Below are 22,451 nucleotides of genomic sequence, written 5' to 3' on the forward strand. Positions count from 1 at the left end.
TAATCTATGTTCGTCGTTCCATAAATTAGATGTTCGGATAGACAACTTGTTCTATTAGAAAATATTCTTTTTTTTTTTTTTAATATTAGAATTTCTAGGTTGTATGGCATTATTCTTTTTTCTTTTATCAATAATGTATCATTGCTAAAAAAAATCTATTTCTAATTTCTCATCATGGTTAAACAAATAACTAAAAAGTAAAAACATTACTACTAAGAATAATCAATAACTTTTACTTTTCAGTACTAAAATTCCCGTCTAACAGTATAATATTTGATTATTATGTAACTGCCCAAGAGGGATACAATTTTGTGGTAACAAACCACGTGCCACCATTTGAACTACCCCAGTGGAGTGGAATATTCAACATTAATGAAAACATTTTGGCTAGACAGCCACTAATAAGTTGGAAAAATAAAGTACTCAATAAAAGTTGTTTCGGGAAAGCCCTGCGTTATTCAAAATCCCACACAAGTAAACCTTGCCTTGTCAACCCACCATCGAGTTCTCCCTTCCTGGTGACCAACAGAACCATAACATCCTATCCTCTAATATGTTTGCTTTTGTCTGCCTGTTATTAATCGCAAGGATTATACAGTTCTTCATCTCACAATAAATAGAGTTGAAAAAAAAAACTCAGACAACCGATTTCTTGGCAAATGTTTCTGCAACCAGTAGAGGAAAGGCAATTGTTGCATCACAATGCACCTGATGATTGAAAGTGAAGCCACACGAAATGAGTGCAAATACATGAAGATGACACAAACAGTCATTGCAAGAGTTTTAATGGAATGTTTTTTGTTTAGTTGACACTTGACAGAACAGAAATTCAAAATCAAGACTATAATTAAAAGTACCTTGACAGTTTTAGCGGAACCTCGGATTTTACCCCATGATACTGCCTCATCCGGACGAGCACCAGAATCACTCCCATCAAACTCTTGTGCAGTATTGATAAAGACAGCATAATCTGCACCATTACGCATCATATTGGCATTGCATATGTGATGTTTGGGCAGACCCCCTCCAAGTACAATGATTCCCGTCTTTCTAGGACTTGCATGGACAGCTTCACCATTCATCGCCCTAATATCTGTTCAAACAGAATAAAGCACTTCAGTTCCCTCATGAAGCTGTTATAGAATATATATCTATATATATGTTGAACCGTATTTATCATTATTATTATTAAAAAAAAGAATAATAAAAAAAAAGAATCTATTTGGAGTAAAGGAGAAAAGGTCAAAAATATCTACACTATTCTCTCCACCTTCCCACTTCCCAATCTCACCACTCTTCACCCTCCACTTTCATTTCACTTGACCTAAAATTGAGTCTATAAAAGAGAAGAAGAAAATCGGACAAAATAAAAACAAGATAGAGAGGAGACTCTGCAAAAATAGAGAGAGAGAGAGAAATACACACGATATGTGAAAAAAAGAGAGAAAAGAAAGAGCAAAATTTTACTTCTCAAGGGTTCCATTCAATTTTGAAAATGTAATTAGTTCAGTACCTGAAAATTATTTTTGAGTTTTAAAAAATTGAATATGTGATTAGTAGGGAATCTGAAAATATAAAAGAGTGATAGATTTGTAGGATTTTAGGATACCATAATTTGGAATCAGAGAAATCATGATTTTCTTGTTTTATATTTTAAAATACAAAATTAGAATACTAATTTGAATTTTATTTTCAAAACCATCTTACCAATCAGTTATTCTTATTGGTCCCACTATTTTTAAATTTTAAAAATAATAAAATAGATTCAGATACTATACCAGTCAAACCCTTAGGAATGCACTCATTCCACTCCAAATCTATGGAATGCACTCATTCCGCTCAATCTTTTGAAAATCTAAAGAATGTACTCATTCCATTCAAAATCTAAAAAATACATTCATTCTGCTCCAAATCTATGGAATGCACTCATTCCCCTCAAATCTATGGAATGTATTCATTTTGTTCCTGCATGATAGGGTAAACCTGCCAAATTGGGTATTTCACAGAGCACAATAACAGAATTACAGTAGACAAGAGAGAGAAGAAAATGGAAGATTGATATTTAACAGGATGTCCGAGAGCCTGTATCTCTCCAAGAAACAATACTCAGCTATTCCATACATCAATAAAAGACCAACTTAGTATTTATTCTACTACTCCTCAGGAGTATACAACATACTCTATTCCCTCCCATAGACTAACACAGCTCAACTACCCGATTCCCACTACTAAACCCCTGCTGTCATACTTGTTGCTGACTTGTCTTTCTCTGGTTGGTTTCCTCTCTTCCGAGCGTACACATAGGTCAAAGGTGGCCTATCAATACCCCCTGCCCAAAGTCTCACCTTGTCCTCAAGGTGGAAATGCGGAAACTGTTGCTGAAGTAGTGGAAAGTCTTCCCACGTGGCCTCAAATTCTAGAAGATTAACCCATTTGATCAGCGCTTGTGGAGGAGCTTTGTGTGTGCCTGGGCGTACATCCAGCACCTTGTCCGGTGTAAGTATCCACTCTAAATCCTCTGTCAACTCTGGAGGTAACTCAGAAGCCTGTTGGTGAGGTCCCAAGGCAGCTCGCAAGAGTGATACATGAAACACAGGGTGGATGGCAGCATCTAGCGGTAATTTCAGACGGTAAGCTACTGCCCCTACACGTGCCACCACTGGATAAGGGCCAAAATAACGTGGTGCCAGCTTCTCGTTACGGCGTCAGGCCACCGATTTCTGCCGATATGGTCTTAACTTCAGATAAACCAAATCGCCCACTGCGAACTGAACATCACGCCTCTTTTTGTCAGCTGCCCTTTCATTTTCTGTTGTGCTCTATGCAAGTTCAGCTTAAGTGTGTCCAATACCTCATCTCTTTCCTTCAAATGATTTTCTACTGCTGGAACCTTTGTACTACCCTGCTCAAATCTCACAACTGGAGGAGGATCCCTGTGGTATACTGCCAGAAAGGGTGTCATTCCAGCGGATGTGTGATATGCTGTGTTGTACCAAAATTCAGCCCACGGTAACCACTTTACCCACTGTTTGGGCTTATCACTCACAAAACACCTCAAATACGTCTCAAGGCTCTTGTTGACTACTTCCATTTGCCCGTCCGACTCTGGATGGTAAGTGGTGCTGTGTTTGAGCTGTGTTCCCTGCAGTTTAAACAGCTCCTTCCAGAATAGGCTCATAAAAATCTTGTCACGGTCCGAAACAATGGACCTTGGGATCCCGTGCAACCTCACCACCTCCCGCACAAACACCGTGGCGACTGTAATAGCTGAAAAAGGGTGACGTAGAGGAATGAAATGACTGTATTTTGTTAACCGATCCACTACTACAAGGATTGTATCAAATCCATTCGACAAAGGTAATCCCTCAATAAAGTCCATTGACATATCTTCCCAAATCTGTTCCGGAATGGGTAGTGGCTGAAGTAACCCTGCGGGGGCTTGGGCCAAATATTTACTCCGCTGACATACGGCGCACTCGGACACAAACTGTTGAACATCTCTTCGCATACCTATCCAATACAAATCCTTTGCTAACCGCTGAAATGTTTTGAAAACTCCGGAATGACCTCCAACGTTGCTGCCATGATATTCTTGGAGTAAGAGTGGTATGAATGGTGAAGTTGATGGAATCACTAATCGACCTCGAAATTTCAGGCAGCCTTGCACGAGAGAGTACCCGCCTGTGTCAGCGCCTTGCTGTAATCCGTGTATTATCTTTGCTAATGCTGGATCAGTCGCAATATGAGCCTGTAAATCCGGAATAGATATAAGTGTTGGTATCGATAAGGTGGCTAAGTGTACCTCTTGCTGCATCCTTGAAAGGGCATCCGCTGCCTTATTCTCAAGGCCCGGCCGATACACAATATCGAAGTCGTACCCCAATAATTTAGTCAGCCACTTTTGGTGTTCCGAGGCGACCAATCGCTGCTCCAAAAGATACTTAAGACTTCGCTGATCTGTTCGAACCAAAAACTTGCGACCCAAAAGGTAAGGGCACCATTTCTGCACTGCTAAGACGATTGCCATGAGCTCATGCTCATACACAGATTTGGTCCGATCCCTAGGCGATAAAATCTGGCTGTAGAAAGCGATGGGGCGCTGATTCTGCATCAACACAGCACCTAACCCACTACCTGATGCGTCTGCCTCCAACACAAACGGAGTGGAAAAATCAGGTAAGGCTAACACGGGCACTGAACACATTGCCTCTTTCAACTTGATAAACGCAGCTTGTGCTTCCTCTGTCCAACCAAAAGCATCTTTCTTCAATTGATCTGTCAAGGGCCGAGCAAGTTGTCCATATCCTCTAACAAACTTGCGGTAATATCCTGTGAGGCCCAAAAAACCTCGCAATTCCCTCAATGTTCTCGGTATGGGCCACTCGGCCATAGCTGCTATCTTACTTGGATCAGCTGACACTCCCTCAGCTGAAATAATGTGGCCCAGATACTCCAATCTGCCTTGGGCAAACAAACACTTCTTGCGGTTTGCATACAATTGGTGCTGTCGTAATCGCCCAAGTACCAATTCCAAGTGTTGTTCATGATCCTCCAACGTGGCACTGTACACCAAAATGTCATCAAAAAACACTAATACAAATTTCCGCAAGAAGTCGCGAAATACCTCGTTCATTAATGCTTGAAAGGTTGCTGGAGTGTTTGTGAGACCAAAAGGCATCACTAGGAACTCGTAATGTCCCTCGTGTGTACAAAAAACTGTTTTCTCCACATCCTTGGTGCACACTCTGATTTGATGATAGCCCGATTTGAGGTCTAACTTAGAGAAAACTTTGGCACCGTGAAGCTCGTCTAGCAGCTCATCTATGACCGGTATAGGGAACTTATCAGCCACCGTGGCCCTATTCAAGGCCCTGTAATCCACACAAAATCGCCAACTTCCATCTTTCTTCTTCACTAAGAGCACCGGGCTGGAAAAAGGGCTTGTGCTTGGTTGTACAATTCCTGCTTTCAACATTTCAGCCATCAATCTCTCAATTTCATCCTTCTGAGCTTGTGCATACCGGTAAGGGCGAACACTAATTGGCCCCGTGCCATCCTTTAGACAAATGGAATGCTCCCTTGCTCGAAATGGTGGCAATCCATGCGGCATCTCAAACACAGCTCCAAACTTGGCTAACATCGTTGTGATAGGAGGCGGTAATGAGCAGATTTCTGGTTCCTTTTCCACGGCAAAGGCTCCAAACTCAATCCAAAATCCTTCCCCTTCTTGCTGCACCGTATGAATCATTGCCTTAAGGGAGATTGGAGATTTGCAAAGACTAGGGTCTCCTAATAGAGTGATCCAAGACCCCCCCCCCCCCCCCCACCTCAAACTTCATCACCATAGTGCGCCAATTGACGTGCATATTACCCAAAGTTTCCAGCCATTTAATTCCCAAGATAACATCCGCCCCACCCAATTTAAGCGGCAGAAAATCAGTTACCACCCTAATCGTTCCCAAATCTAGCTCCACCGAGCTGCATATCCCGTTGGTGCGCACCTTGCCGCCTGTCCCCAACAGCACACCGTAACAAGATGTCGCTGTGACCGGTATATTTGCTGCCTTGACTATCTCCTCCGAGACGAAATTATGTGTCGCTCCGCTGTCTATGAGTACTGCCACTGCTTGTTGCCCAATTCTGCCAGCCAATTTCATTGTGTTGGCTGAAGTAATTCCTACCAGCGAACTTAGGGAGAGCGTGGCCAGAGTCTCTTCGGGTGTGACCTCATCTAATGGTTCCGGGGTGGTTGGTGGTGACTCCATTTGAGGGCTGCCCTCCTCCTCGTCCATCAACAAAATCATCTGCAAGGATTTCTGCTCACACTCATGCCCTCTATGCCATTTCTTTTCACATTTGAAACACAGTCCTCTTGCCTTTCTATCTTGATATTCTGCCTCAGTAATCCTTCTCGTGTGCTAGCTCTTCATGTGAGATGTTGTAGTATTCGATATTGTCGTGGAAGCCGATACAATGGAGGAGTTGGAGTTGGAGTTGAAAGTCGATGGTGGTTTAGGAGTCCAAGCCGAGATGGAGGATCGGGTTGGGACGATAGGGCTCAAAGGCTGTTTGTGAAAAGCTGAACGGGTTGTTGTCGTCAGCCCACCTAGCATCTGATGGCCTTCTTCCACTCTTTGGGCCACGTCCATCACTTGGGCCAAGCCCAATGGCTTAAGGATGTGAATAGCACTCTTAATCTCCTCCTTCAGCCCTTTGATAAAAGTCCCTTCCAAAATATGTTCTGGGGTATCGGGTACCCGAGAAGCCAGCCCTTCCCAACGCAGCCAATACTCCTTCACTGTCGATTCCTGCTTCATCGACAAAAATTATTCGGATATTGATCCTACTGGCTGAGCACGAAAACGAGAGAGAAGCAGAGTCTTGAGAGTTGCCCACGATGTAATTGGTCTTCGCCGATGCTCCCACTGAAACCATGTTAACGCGTCTCCTTCTAGGCCGATGATGGCCGTCTCAAGCATGTGGGTTTCGGACATGCGGGATAGCAGGAAGTATCGTTCAGCTCTGTATATCCAGCCTTCGGGGTTGTCACCGGAAAACAACAGTAGTTCCATTCTTGGTGGCCGATATTCACGATTACCCCAGGGACCGGAGGAGAAAGTTGCGTATGGTTCCGATTGTGGGATCTGTGTTGGTCGATCCTCCTGCAACCCAGCTGGTGGCCCGCCTGTCGCCATATCCCCGTCGACGGCTCTCCGCGTCTGGTCGGCACTTACGGCAGAGGACTCGCTTACGTCTCGGCGGATGGGTTGGTTCATTTGGGCGACAATCATCTGTAAGGCTTTCTCCATGGCTGGCATATGTGCTATCCCTTCCTTCAGTGACCCCAATTCTGCCCGAACCGCTGCTAGTTCCGACTGAACCTCCTGCTAGAGTTCTGAGAACTTGCTATCCAACGTTTCCACTACCGCTTCTAGCTTCCTAGCCATGATGGATCGGATGCTCTGATACCAATTGATAGGGTAAACCTGCCAAATTGGGTATTTCACAGAGCACAATAACAAAAATACACTAGACAAGAGAGAGAAGAAAATGGAAGATTGATATTTAACAGGATGTCCGAGAGCCTGTATCTCTCCAAGAAACAATACTCAGCTATTCCATACATCAATAAAAGACCAACTTAGTATTTATTCTACTACTCCTCAGGAGTATACAACATACTCTATTCCCTCCCATAGACTAACACAGCTCAACTACCCGATTCCCACTACTAAACCCCTGCTGTCATACTTGTTGCTGACTTGTCTTTCTCTGGTTGGTTTCCTCTCTTCCGAGCGTACACATAGGTCAAAGGTGGCCTATCACTACACTGTTTAAAATAAAATTGGACTGTAATGATGTCAAAATTATCTTTAAAATGCTAATTTTGATTCAAAACAGTAAAATCAAGAAAATAAAAGTTGCCAAAATCTCCATACTCTGCTGGAGCGGCTTAAACCCAAGAGCACATAATTTATGACTCCTGGCGTGGGATCCGAAACTTAAGCAAAACCCCAGTTGTGGTATAGAGAAAGAAATCTGCTCAAAAGTGCTTAACTTATATATGTTTGGTCAACAAAGTAAAAGTACCGTATATACATACAACCTCAGTTCAATGATTTTATATCTGTTTAAAGACTGGAAAAATACAGCGCAACAGTATTGACAAAAGATTGATTAGCTGACTCTAAATATATGTATATATATGATGATGTGCACAATTATGACACTCAAGGCCCCCTCCCCCCGATAAAAAAAACTTGGAATGTTTAATGATAACCATCATATTTATATAATATATTAGTTATATACATATATGTTCAGGTTAATGAAAGAAAGGAAAAAAAAAAAGCCTTTGACGAAACCTAATTAATTCGGATGGGAAAACAAATGTGTATGCATGTGTATAATCAAATTACAACAACTGTTGGCATTAATATTTTACCAGGTTTATATTTTGGTCCTAAAAGTCTACCAAAAATATAAGGTTATGATACTTTTGTGTATAAATATACTATAAAGATCAAGACTAATCCAATGGAAAATTTCTCCAAGAAAATATGACAAAATATAAAAATGACTAAATAAATACAAGTCACCATATCTTTGTCAAAAAAAATATTCATCTCAAATATTATTGGATTCAATTCCAAACTATAAGATTCAAATTACTTTCACAAAGACACAGTCTCAAGTAATTTTGAATTTTGTTTCACAATTCTCATTAAAATAGAATTGCAATTCAAGTGATTTCCAAACTTATTCTAGTGAAATTAAAGATGAGTTTTAATTCAAAACAAACTCGGTCTCCAAAAAAAATACAAAGATACCAAAAAAAAAAAAATTGAACTACATTTAACTTGATTCCTCCAAAGGATACACAGGTAGGTAACCTAATTGCTAAGGTTAGGTACAGTCACAAACTCCCTAAGTTTCTCAATGAGGTGATTCACCTCAAACTTTCTAAACGAGGTCATTCACCTCAAAACCCAAGTGAGATCATTCACCTCAAATGGTGAGAATTTCAAAGTTCTCAAAGATACAAAAATCCTTGAACTACATTTGACTTGGTTCTTTTAAAAGATAGGTAGGCAACTTAGTCGCTAAAGCTAAGTACAGACACAAATATCCCAAATTAACAAATTATTCAAATATCAAACACAAATCTCAAAATTCCATAAAAAGTTATTTACCTTGGAATTCCTAACTTTCAAAACAGCAAATAATTCCGTAATATGGTCATCTACCTAGATTTCATAAATTTCTAAAGATACCATGAATTCTTATGAATGGTCATTTACCGAAATTCTTCCACTCACTTTCTAAAATATCACATTCAGAATTACAAGTGGTTTGATCCCTCAACTAGGGTATGTAGATAGCTCAGTCAACCAAATTAAATGAGTTCAGCCACAATTCTAAATTCATCCAAAAAATTTCCCAAAATTAACAATTAATATCATCATAATTGAAATAAAAAAAATTCCTTTAAACGAAAAAAGATAGTAATTAAGAGGTTATTCACTCAAATGAATAAAATCTTATGCTATAAAATTAGCATAGGTGAAATTGTGTTTGGCTTTAATTTTAATATTTTAAATTAGAAATATTTGTTTAACTATATATATATATATATAAACCAACCTTGCACTAGGTCGACTATTAGACCAGGGTTGCGAAAAGAATGGAAATACAACATGTCCCCCAAAGAGCCATCTGTTATACTGGGACAGAAGACAGGAATGTTGTTCTGCAAAACATCCGAAAAGTACATCAATTGATCTCTGCAATATTTTGCATAAAATTCTAGTAGCTTTAAGTAGTGCAACCCTTCAAGAGAACCTGCCTTCGAAGATATAACACTACTACAAAGAAGGGCATAAAAGTGGTAAAAGGGGCAACTAAACCTAAGAATCAAACCAAATAGTACAATTGATGAAAAAAAGAATATCAAATAGCAATAAAACAGTCGACCACAAAAAAAAAACTAAACAAGTAAAAAAAAAACAATATTACATCAAAGCATGCGCATAAACTTAAATAAAATAAAAATACTATTTTTAACAATTGATAGTTTTCTATTATAAAATATCATATTTGTAATTTTATTTTTGACACAATTTATGTATGATAGATCAAAATCTTGTATTTCAATTCTTGATTGACACACCAAATGAGATTAACAAGCAGAATAGGGTTATTGTGACAATACAATTGAAAAAAGCCAAATGTTTAACAAAAACCATAATATGACTAAGAATATATACAAACTATACTGAATACTTGCCTTATAAGCCCAATAGAGGTAAGAACTCTTGTCATTTATCTCCTTCCCCAAGCGAGCAATTAATTTAGATGGTGTCCATAACAAGTTCTGCTCATAAATTGTAGTTTTAGAGGGTTACACTAGCAAATACTCACAGAATGTACAAGCATAACAAAACATGAAACTCACATCTTCAATTTGCTCCTTTAACATCTGGTCAAATATAGGAATGATCCAATCCTCAAACTTGCAATAATTATCATTGGGAACCAATAAGTTACCAATTCGATTCAACCCTTTGGAGCGCAAATAAGCTCCTGGTAAAGAAAAATCACCTTTGTAAGTTGGTGCAAGACATTTTATAAGGTCCTCTTCTATACCACCAGCTGTTGTAACTAATACATCCACCATTTGATGCTCAACTATATAACGAACTGTATCTCTAACACCAGATGAAACCAAATTTGAAGTAAAACCCAAAAAAACTTTACACCTCACAGAGCTTCTATATGTTAAAGCTTTCTCCTCTTCACTGGAGTCCTCAACTATGGTCTCATCAGCAAGCCTCCAATCTAGCTTTAATGAAAAATATAGATAAATTGAGATGGGAATATGAAAGAGGAACTGGAATCAAGGTGAAGAAGAGAAGCTAAGCTAACCATTTCATTTACAACTTGGATGGCATCTCCAAGGTTGGAGGCTTGGAATCCAGTAGAGATCATGGAGCTTAATAAGCGCGGGTAGTCCACTCCCTGATTGAAATCATAGCCTTCAATCTTAGAGCATTTTCCTTCTAGACTTTCTGATTCTTTGAAAGTTGCTAAGTGAGCAGCCGCCAACAAGTGGTTGTTCTCCATGTCCTTGCCCTGCCAAACTGTTAGGATGCTAAGAAGTAGGATACTGATAAGTATCGAATTTGTCAATTTTTAATTCATTATTCATTTATAATTATGTACTTGATTTATTTGTTTATATATGTTTAATAAGTTTATTTTGTGTTTTTAGGACTTTCAAGACATTTGGAGAAAAAGTAATAAATTTGGGATGTTTTACCAGCAATGGTTAAGCTCAGAATTACAAGTCTGAAAATTCACACTTGATTTTGATAATTTTCCAATACTCTTTTGGAATCTTTCAAGAAATACAAGTTTTAGATTTTTTTCTTAGCTTTTTGAATCGTCTAATTCTGAGTTATATCGAGGAAGTTATGATTAAAATACATTCAGTGGCTGTAGTTGGAGAAAACCGAAAAAACGGAAAAATTGTTACAGCCGCGACCAGCCTTGTTTCAGGCCGCAGCCAAAGCCAGATTTTCTAAAAAATATATTTTCTAGTGGCCGCAGCCGCCAAGAAACACTGGTTGCAGCCGACGATTGATTTTTTACTTTTAAATGTATTTTTGAAAAGGTTATAAAAGGGGTTAGGCTTAACTTATATAATATCTTTGGATTGCGAATTTTAGAAGCTAGAGCAACAGAGGAGGAGAAAAGACATCAGCAATAACATTCTTCAGTTTAGTTTTTCTTTCTTCGCAAAACTCTTTTATTTTCATTGAATATTTATGTTTATGAATATGATTATGGAGTAATTTTTTTTTATAGTTGAGGGTTATTTCAAAACCCTAGACATAAGATCTTGAATGCATTGATGAATTTTATTTCTTCTATTCCCTTATATTATATTGCTTCTATTTTTCTATTTGAATGTCATGGATCTTGGGCAACCGCTAATTAGGGTTTTGCATTATTCTACTATTATCTTAGGATTGCTATTCACCTAATAGTTTAGGATTCTAAGTAGAGTGATAAATTACAATTAGGATATTGTGATAGGTATTTTAATTGTGATGAAAAATAGAACCTAGGTTAAATGAATTGCATGCTTAATGAATTTGCTGCCTAGATTAACCTGTTTCCATAGAGTGTAATGCTTTTATTAGGTTAAATAGATCGCATGAGTAATGAGTTTATTACTGGGTAAAAAGAGTTAATTAAGAGCACTTAGCTTTAATTAAGTATAATAAGGAAATTGAGATGATTGACTGCTGAAGTGTTATCTGTGGGGTTCATAGTTTAATTGGGAATAGGGAATATTATTCGTCATTGTTGATAGATTGATTGTTGAAGGTGGAGAGTAATTTTTGGCTCTCTTTAATATCATTTTATCCTTATTTATTTAATCTTTGATCATTATTTCATTTTATGTTTTTAGATTTTAAAACTAAAATCATTTTCTAACTTCAGTTTAGTTTTTAATTTAAATAATAATCTGATCATAGTTTGATAGACCACCGATTACATTTGTGTACTCTAGGAGGCAGGGTAACAAGGCTGGGGTAAAGGGCAGGGGATAGTTAGTTATGTAAGTAAGAATACTGTGAGGTGGGGTGTAGAATATCCAGCTGGGGACTAGAGTTTAAATAGAGGAAAAGGACACGTGAATGTGTGTGGATTGGGTAACCAGTTATTGGGAGAGACTAGGCTCTCGAATTCCTAGTGTCTTAATTGAGGCTGATTTCCTTTTCATATTCTGGGCAATTCTTTGCTGTATTTTTTTTCTGTTTTCTGGTTCTGTTGACTGAAATTGGTATCTGTTGCAGGAGAGATCTACCAATAGTGGTATCAGAGCAACACAATCGTTATGGGACCAAAGAAGGATTTCCAATTGGAATCATTGGAGGCGAAGATGGAGGAGATACAATCGGAAGTTTACAGAGAGTTGCAGGAGGCTAGGTCTGAGTTTCAGCAATTCCCCAGAGAAATTGATTTGCTGAAACAAGAAATCCAACGACTGCCAGTAATGGAGAAGAAGATGGATTATCTCGTAACTCACCTCACGAATTTGCTGCGAACTCAGGGCCAACACACACCAGATGAGACAATCGGGAGTGCTGAAGGGCCGGCCACAAACGGATCGGATGGGAGCCCAGGGGGACCGTTTCCTCACGCTTCACCCGAGAAGAGCATTCCGCCGGGCATGGGTTCGGCACCACCACCACCTCCGACGCAGGGCGCTTCGCACTTCGGGGATGTCAACGCCGGCCAAGATTATCGGCCAGTAAGAATGGAGTTGCCGCTGTTTTCAGGAGAGAACCCCGACGGGTGGATATCACGGGTGGAGAGGTATTTTCTTTTGATGCGCATGACAGAGCCGATTAAGCTAGAGTCGGCCATTGTGGGTCTAGATGGGGATGCCTTGACTTGGTTCCAGTGGGAACATCACAGACGACCGATTACGTCTTGGGCATCTTTGAAGAGATTGATTTTGCAGCGGTTCAGAGAGGCTCCGGTGGGGTCAATTTCAGAGGAGTTGTTGTCGTTGAATCAGACCACATCCGTGAAGGAGTATCAAATCCGGTGGGAGACGTTAGCAGCTCGGGTCCCCGACGTACCGGAGCATATTTTGGAAGGAAGCTTCATGAGGGGCCTCAAGGATGAGATCAAGGCAGCCCTCCACATTCTTCAGCCCATTGGACTAGCCCACATAATGGATACGGCCCAGAGAGTGGAAGAAGGGCATCAACTCCTCCACTTGGGCCCTATATTCCGGCCCAGTTCCCACAAATCCAGCCCAGGGCCGCCGGCCCAATCCAGAAATGCCCTAGCTCCTGTGTTTTCACGCACGCATCAGCACCCTTCGATAGCAGCATCGTCTTCTTCGACAACCACCACTCCCCAGCGAACAGGTACACCGACGTTCGGCGCCAGCCAGCAGAGCAAGCCGCCGGCGTTCCGCCGCCTCACGGAAGCGGAGTATCAAGAAAAACGGGCTCGGGGCATTTGTTTCAAGTGTGACAAGAAATTTTTCAGAGGTCATGAATGTAAGCAACGGGCCTTACAAGTTCTGTTATTATCCGATGAGGATAACGCCCCACTTACCGAAGAATCTCCTCCATCGTCGCCGGAGTCGGAAGAGACGGTGGTCACTGAAGAAACTTTGGCCACCTTGTCACTAAATTCTTTGGTGGGCATTTCTTCAGCCCACACAATGAAACTGGCGGGGCACATAGGGCAGCGACCAGTCACGGTTCTCATTGACAGTGGGGCAACTCACAACTTCATCTCCATGGATGTCGTTTCAGCAACGGGGCTTCCAATTACAGCGACAACTTGTTATGGCGTGTTGTTAGGTACGGGCGGGAAGGTGAGAACGGAGGGCATATGTGCGCAAGTGGAGTTGGATTTGGGGGCGTTGCGCGTAATCACAGATTTCTTGCCACTTGAGTTGGGGGGAGCCGATGTAGTTTTGGGCATCAAGTGGTTGGAGACATTGGGGAACATGCAAGTCAATTGGCGAACAATGATTATGAAATTCGAGATGGCGGGAACATGGATTACTTTGCAAGGCGACCCAAGTTTATGTAAATCCCCAATCTCATTGAAGGCTATGATTCTTTCCGTTGAAAAAGAAGCACAAGGATTTTGGGTTCATTTTGGCGCATTATCTACGGCAGAGGGAGTGAGCAGCGACACCCCGCCCGCACAAATTAAAGCTGTATTGCAGCGATTTGACGCTGTTTTTGGGTCGCCGAAGGGGCTGCCCCCTAGCCGTGGGAGAGAACATGCAATTGTGCTCAAGACGGGAACGGAACCAGTATCGGTGAGACCATAAAGATATGCACAGGCTCAAAAAGATGAGATCGAGCGGTTGGTTTTGGAGATGTTGCAAGCTGAGATCATTAGACCAAGTACAAGCCATTTTTCGAGCCCGGTCCTTCTAGTTAAAAAGAAGGATGGCAGCTAGTGGTTTTGTGTAGATTATCGGGCTTTGAATAGAGAAACGGTGGCGGATAAGTTCCCAATACCCGTCATTGATGAATTGTTGGATGAACTTCATGGAGCCCAAGTGTTTTCGAAGCTGGATTAGAAGTCGGGGTACCATCAAATCTGGGTGGCAGCAAGGGATATAGCGAAGACGGCATTCCGTACTCATGAGGGGCACTACGAATTTCTTGTCATGCCCTTTGGATTGACGAACACTCCTGCCACTTTTCAAGCTCTTATAAATGAGGTTTTTCGTGATTATTTACGCAAGTTTGTGCTGGTTTTTTTTGACGATATTTTAGTTTACAGTTCATCTATGGCGGAACATACACACCACCTTTCGCTGGTTTTGGAAAGACTGCAGCAACACACACTTTATGCCAACCAAAAGAAGTGTTTATTTGCTCAAAAACAGGTGGAATATTTGGGTCATGTGATTTCTGGTCATGGAGTGGCAGCGGACCCAAGTAAGCTTGCGGCTATGGAGGATTGGCCCACCCCAAGGACGATTAAAGAGCTGCGTGGGTTCTTGGGTTTAACAGGTTATTACCGGAAGTTTGTGTAAGGTTATGGGAGGATAGCGAAACCTTTGACGGATCAGTTGAAGAAGGATGCTTTTGGATGGACATTGGAGGCACAAGAGGCATTCCTACAGTTGAAGAAAGCCATGTGTTCGGCCCCGGTTTTGGCGCTGCCCAATTTTTCCGAGCCATTTGTGGTAGAAGCCGATGCATCGGGAGGAGGATTAGGGGCGGTTTTGATGCAATTTGGCAGACCCATCGCTTTTTACAGCCATGTTTTATCCGCTAGGGACCGTCTCAAATCAGTCTATGAAAGGAAGTTGATGGCCATCGTGTTGGCTATTCTTAAATGGCGTCCTTATTTGCTTGGAAGACGGTTTGTGGTGCGAACGGACCAAAAAAGTTTGAAGTTTTTGTTGGAGCAGCGGCTTGTCACTTTGGAGCACCAAAAATGGCTCACAAAGCTTCTTGGGTATGATTTTGATATACAATACCGTCCGGGATTAGAGAACAAGGCAGCGGATGCCTTATCTAGGCTTCATGGGGACGCCACTCTTGCTGCCATTTCAGTTCCACACCTCATTTCCATACCGGATTTACAAGCACATGTAGCAAGGGACCCATTTCTAGCTAGGGGTGATTGAGGAGTTGTCGATGGGTAAATCGTGTGGCGGGTTTTCTTGGGTACAAGGCTGTCTTAAGTTTAGAGGCAAATTAGTTTTACCATCTTCCTCACCTTTTATTCCGTTGTTATTGCAAGAGTATCATGGCAGCAAGGTAGGGGGACATTCGGGGGTTTTTAAAACATTTCAATGGCTGGCGGCGAATCTATATTGGCGAGGAATGCGTAAAGATGTGCAGAAGTTTGTGATGGAGTGTGCGGTGTGCCAACAAAACAAATATTTAGCCCAGTCTCCAGCGGGTTTATTGCAGCCATTACCCATCCCGGAACAAGTTTGGGAGGACATTTCCATGGATTTCATTGAGGGGTTGCCATTGTCCAATGGGTTTGACTCTATTCTAGTGGTGGTGGACCGGTTGAGCAAGTATGGTCACTTTATACACTTACGACATCCATATTCAGCGGCATCGGTAGCGGCTGTTTTTGTGCAAGAGGTGGTCAAGCTTCATGGGATTCCACGATCTCTAGTGTCGGATAGAGACAAAAAATTTCTCAGCTTGTTTTGGAAAGAACTATTTAGGCTCCAAGGGACTGCATTAAAGCAAAGTACAGCATATCACCCACAATCCGACGGTCAAACGGAAGTGGTTAACCGTTGTGTAGAAACATACCTTCGTTGCTTTGTGAGCTCCAAACCCAGCCAATGGGCGAAATGGCTACCGTGGGCGGAGTTTTGGTACAACACTTCTTTCCATACAGCTGCTGGAATGACTCCTTTTCGAGCCCTCTATCACAGGGACCCTCCCCCTTTAATTAGATTTGAGCATGGCAGCACTAGAGTATCGGCGGTGGAGCAAAATTTGACGGAAAGGGATGACATTTTGGAGCTGTTACGGCAGAATCTACAGCATGCCCAGCAGAAAATGAAGACTCAAGCAGACAAGAAACGGCGTGATGTCACATTTGAGGTAGGGGACATGGTATACGTGAAGTTACGTCCTTATAGACAAAGATCGGTGGCTAAACGCTTGAATGAGAAGCTATCTCCACGGTACTTTGGCCCGTTTGCTGTGGTTGCACGAATCGGAGCTGCCGCCTATCGTTTACAGCTACCCAATGATGCCGCAATACATCCAGTTTTTCACGTATTACTCCTCCGAGCGGCACTAGGACCAAACCAGCAAGCCACTTCCCTTCCCACGGGCTTAACGGCAGATTTAGAGTGGTTGCTAGAACCCGAAGAGGTCCTGGAAGTTAGGCCGGGCACGCACACGGAGTCTCCCCAAGCTCTCATTAAGTGGACCAACTTACCAGCTTTTGAAGCCACTTGGGAAGATTTTTCAGTGATTCAAGAGCAGATTCCTCATTTTCACCTTGAGGACAAGATGAAACTTCTAGCGGGCGGTATTGATAGACCACCGATTACATTTGTGTACTCTAGGTGGCAGGGTAACAAGGCTGGGGTAAAGGGCAGGGGATAGTTAGTTATGTAAGTAAGAATACTGTGAGGTGGGGTGTAGAATATCCAGCTGGGGACTAGAGTTTAAATAGAGGAAAAGGACACGTGAATGTGTGTGGATTGGGTAACCAGTTATTGGGAGAGACTAGGCTCTCGAATTCCTAGTGTCTTAATTGAGGCTGATTTCCTTTTCATATTCTGGGCAATTCTTTGCTGTATTTTTTTTTCTGTTTTCTGGTTCTGTTGGCTGGAATTGTTATCTGTTGTAGGAGAGATCTACCATAGTTCTCGTAGGTTCGACCCTTACTACCACTTTACTAATAATTTGGTGAGTAATAAGGAATAAATATAATTAAATTTGATACGGCATACGATACCCATCAGATACAAATCTATCAGTTTCAACCAACAAGAAACAAGAAAGCCCCTTCTAACTAGTGTTTCTCTAATAAAACTCAAGATGACAATCCATGCACTACACTAAACATAAAAACCATTTACACATTCACACAACATTTAACTATTAAAAAAAAGAGAAAGCTCTTCTAACTAGTATTTCTTACCCTATTATAACTTCTCAAATAAAACTCTAAAGATGACAATCTAATGCACTACACTAAACATAAAAACCATTTACACATTCACAAAACATTTAACTATTAAAAAAAAGAGTGAAATACAGTACCTGCTTGGTGGGGTGGACGACACTAACTGAGCTCCTCAGATGGTCGACGGACGGGTTGCCTTACTGTGGATGGACGGCCGACGTTCCTGGTGAGTGGCTGGCCAGCGGGAGAGAGAGAGACAGAGAGAGTTAGTGTGAGCGTGAGGGGAGGGGTAGGAGAGTGTCTGATTGCTTCGCGATTAGAAAAATGTGTTTTTTAAAAGTGACTCTAAAATTAAAATTTGAATTTAATTATTGAAAACTTATTTCTGAATATGTGATTAGTTCATTATCTGTAAACTATTTTTAAATTTTAAAAAATTGAATCTGAAAATATAACGCGAATAAAAAATGCAATTGGTTCAGCTGAATCTAAAAACTATTTTAATATTTTAACCGTATTTGTTTGAACATCCCATCCCATACCAATTTGTTCCAAAAGATGAAAAATTTCTAAATGTACCCTCCTCAACCAATTGAATTTTGATTTCATTAAATGTCATTTTCTATCTTTGTTTGTAACCTTTTGTTGGCCTCTTCATGTAAGAGACCAACAAAATATGATTCAATAAACTCGGAGTTGTTGTTTGTAATCCTTTATTGGCCTCTTCTTATAAGAGACCAATAATATATGATTCAATAGACTCAGGCTAGGATACATGATCCTCATTGTCTAACTTCTTTGCATCCATCTAATCATAATATCAATTATCACAATATGTCTTTATAGAATACCACTAAAGCAACAACAAAATGTATCTAACAATGATTGGTAGAATAATAATAATAATAATAAATCAAATTTGTAACAATCCACCCTGTCAAAAAAATCGGGTTTTTAATTATTCACTACTTGGTTCATAAAAGAAAAAAAGGTTTGTGTTTTCACTTAAATCACGAAAGACAGAAAAGTAAGTAGAAGAAAACGTTACTTTATTTTATCTCAGCTAGTTAGAGATTTGTGGCGCATAAATGTTGAAATATTGTCCATTATATAAACCATCTTTTATATAATAGTATATATATTAAACTGTTAATAGTATCTTATATAAATGTTGAAGTAGTGTCTATTATATACAAATCTGTATATAGATTAAACTGTGTGGCTAGAATTCATAGAAGATTTAAACAAGTGGGTAACTAATTATATGATGCATTACAAAAGAGTAATATAGTGAAGGGTCTCCCATTGAAGATAACATACATATCTCTTTTCACCAAAACCATCACTGTGTCCAATTAAACTAAAGTGGAGGTTCTATTATTTAACTGCTTCATCCAAACACTTTTGCCAGGCATTACGTTACAAAGCCGATAGAGTCAAAAGCACACTTCTAAAAGCCATGACAAATGGACTCACATATTAGAAAAAAGGTTATGTGATTGTTTCAAAAATATCCTAATATATCAGACTACAAAACCATTCCTACCATATCAGATCTCCCAACGCCAAAGTTGCAAACAATTGGAAATCAATGGAGCAATACAACAATTGCTCATAAAAACCCAAGGACATCCCTCATAACAAAACCAGGCCTCTTTACAAAACCAACAAAGCAGAGCAAAGAGAACAGCACAACTATACTACTGCAATCCAAAGATTTCGAGCCACCCCGTAACCCCACACAATATACTACTGCAATCCAAAGTTTTTCAGCCCCACAAAGGTTCACAAAAGACAGAAAAGCTTGTAGATCCAGCAGATTGATGGGCATATATATATATATATATAATATCAAGAAAGAAATACTACAACGAAGCTTAAGAATAAAGATATGCAGTCAAGAACCCTCATAATACCAGACAGAGCAAAAAAAAGAAAAGGAAGAAGAATACCTGACAACGATGAAGAACAGAGATGGCCGAGAACGGAGATCACCCGGAGAGTTTGTTGCGATGGTGCTATAGGAAGGTGACTGCTGAATAGAAAGAAAGGGGTTGAAGCGTACTTAGGAAATGGAGAAAACGTGAATATATCCTTTTCCAATTTTATTGCACAAAAATCGAATAATAATTTAAATTTTATTTTAAAAAAAGATCGAGAATTATGCTGGGTCCAATCCCATCCCTTCTAATTATTATTTTTTGACAAAAATACTAATTCCATATATATCAATTGTTGACAAAAAAATTTAGTTTTAACAGTTTTATTATTAAATTTGTCCACTTTAACAAATTTCATTAATTTATCTTTAACGTTTTTTATAAAATAAATTTTTAAAAAAAAATGATCAATGATTTGAAAATTAATTATGTCAACTTTAACGGATTTCATTAATCTGCCGTTAACTTTCACGTTTTTGATAAAATAAATTAAAAAAAAATTAATCAACAATTTGAAAATTTCGTGCTTCACGTGGCTGAGAGTTAGTTATGTGAGAAAGTTAACCTGCAGATTAATGATAAAGTTAACGGCAAAGTCCAAAAACTCACTTCTGAAATCACAAGATTGTTCCAACAATTCATTTTCCAGAAGAACAAACATCAATTATAAAGCATAGATGAGTTAAAACATGCCTAACAGTGTGCATAAAATGAAAGTAAAACTCTTTCAAAAGTTAAATCTTACTCAATCAAAGTACTAACTCTGCAAAATCTCTAATTGGATTTTATTCAAAACCTGCAGCCTTTTCTAAATTTATCACGAAAAGCTTGCATCTTCGCAGAAATCAATTCAAGATGCTCAACCATTATTGATCAAAATTATAACTCCAGAAGAGCAATTAAGTAGATTACTCCAAGAGTTTGACAGGGAAAAAAATTATATTCCAATTTCCAAATGAGAACATCAACTGCTGTAAAAATTATATTCCAATTTCCAAATGAGAACAACAACTATTGTGAACTTTTTTTTTTTTGTTAAGGTAACTCATACCCTGAAATCGTTTTCTAATTCAGCCACTTTGTTAAGATCATGTTCAGTGGAAGAAATCAAACTATAGATTCTTGTGGATAGGGAGAGGCCATAATTCAAAGACTCAAAGCCTCACTCACAACGAGCAAACGAGATTCAAATCAATCCAATATACAAACACATACTATGACAATTTGATGCTATACAACTTAAGCTTCAAGCAAATTTCTTATAATTTTTTTTTTTAATTCAGTTATTTCAATCTACAACAAATAAAAAAAGGACTGAATGATCGTCTCAACTTTACTAACCCCAATTACATCAATAGAGTGAATATTCTCAAATAAAAGCAATCAAGTATTTACAAAAATAAAAAATTGAGTGCGATGAATTAAAGAGATTAAACCCAGATTAATCCAATAAGGAATACTTGAGAGAATTTGATCAAACCTAGTTCTGAATTTTCTTACTAAAGTAGAAGAACATGTTAATACATTGAAGAAATTGCAGAATAATCATACTTACCAGTGCAAAGAAGAAGAAAGTTGTTCCAGTACGGTGTAGCCTTTGGTCCTTTGGTTTCAAGAGGAAGAAGAAGAAACACAGAAATTGATTGACCAAGAATCAAACTGAGAGACAATGAAGTTAGTAGAAAAGTGCAATAAGGGAAAATAAAAACCCTAATTTTAGCCCGCCAAATCAAAATCCAAACTCCATGAAACTGAAAATTCATAACAAGTCTAAAAAACAATAATCTTGATTCTTGATCAATTTATGAAAGAAAGAAATAAACCTCTTTTTTCTCGGAAGAGGAGCAACATACAGCCCTGGTATCGAGGATGGAGAAGCCCAGATCAAAAAAAGGAAAAAATCAGGATGTCTGAAAATGATTATAGATTTGGATTTGAGCAGCGCCGTCTCAACAAATTCAATACGAAAACAAATAAATTACTAAGTTTTATATTACACAAAAATAAAATAAGAAAAAAATTATACAGACATAAAACATAAAATTGATTTTTCTTATGTTAATGGCTGTAAATCAAAGTTTGATAAGTTTATTTTAAATAAAAATAATAATAACAATCATAAAATTTATATTTTTATAATAGCAATTATTATTTTTTAATTATAGCCATGTTTATAAGTTAATTAATTAATTTTGTAAGTTTTTATTTCTTAATTAAAGAATTAAGATTTTAATATAACATTAAAGATGTTATCAAAGCCAAGGGCATCTTAAGATTATTCAACCCACTAAGTCAAAACCCGGGTTAAGCAGAATGGGTAAGTTTAAGAATGGCAATGGTGTGGATCGTGGCAATGGTGTGGATCGGGTATTGTTTTTCAATTACCATTCTCATCTGTTAATTAAATAATCATACCTGCCCCATTAACCATTGGGATGGTGCAAGTATTAACCAATAAATAATAGGGCATAACCATGGTTACATGTACCCATTGATGATAATAAAATGAAAAGTAAAAAATTTATTGATTAAATGAAATGATCATCGATTTAATTTTATATTTTTATAATTTAGATACGAAAATAAATAGCATCCTAAATAGTATCAAACTTAAAATCTAATAATTATTTATTTTAGTAATTAAAATCTAATAATCTTAAAATATTATTGTTGACGCAGTTCTTCGCCAACAGGTAATTAAGAGAAGAAGAGAAAAGGATTAGTGCTGATTATAGAACCGTCGCAGATATAGAATCTTAGAGAATGAACTAGGTGACTCAAGACACGTTTTTAAGTGGTTCGAAGGTTAAAATCCTTCTACTCCACTAGTCA

General features: G+C 39.1%; 1 protein-coding gene across 17 annotated transcripts; it reads right to left on the reverse strand.

Annotated features, from left to right (window-relative positions):
• Nucleotides 1-213: 213 nt before the first annotated feature.
• Nucleotides 214-21,649, reverse strand: LOC133777458 (deoxyhypusine synthase). Of its 17 annotated transcripts, none has more exons than XM_062217057.1 (10): nt 21,443-21,649; nt 21,175-21,278; nt 19,632-19,714; nt 17,817-17,913; nt 10,426-10,632; nt 9,956-10,342; nt 9,788-9,874; nt 9,145-9,250; nt 858-1,093; nt 214-708 (listed from the first exon to the last, which is right to left on the reverse strand). In XM_062217057.1, the coding sequence occupies exons 5-10, from the start codon at nt 10,621-10,623 to the stop codon at nt 637-639; spliced, it is 1,086 nt and encodes a 361-aa protein (XP_062073041.1). In that variant the 5' UTR covers nt 10,624-10,632; nt 17,817-17,913; nt 19,632-19,714; nt 21,175-21,278; nt 21,443-21,649; the 3' UTR covers nt 214-636. The 17 variants fall into 17 exon arrangements, with proteins under 17 accessions (XP_062073041.1, XP_062073042.1, XP_062073047.1 ...); XM_062217058.1 differs by having other exon boundaries at nt 10,426-10,651; XM_062217063.1 differs by having other exon boundaries at nt 10,426-10,640; nt 19,632-19,711; nt 21,175-21,222; nt 21,443-21,648.
• Nucleotides 21,650-22,451: the final 802 nt, after the last annotated feature.

This window comes from Humulus lupulus, chromosome 5 (genome assembly GCF_963169125.1).
Source record: "Humulus lupulus chromosome 5, drHumLupu1.1, whole genome shotgun sequence".
NCBI lineage: Eukaryota > Viridiplantae > Streptophyta > Magnoliopsida > Rosales > Cannabaceae > Humulus > Humulus lupulus.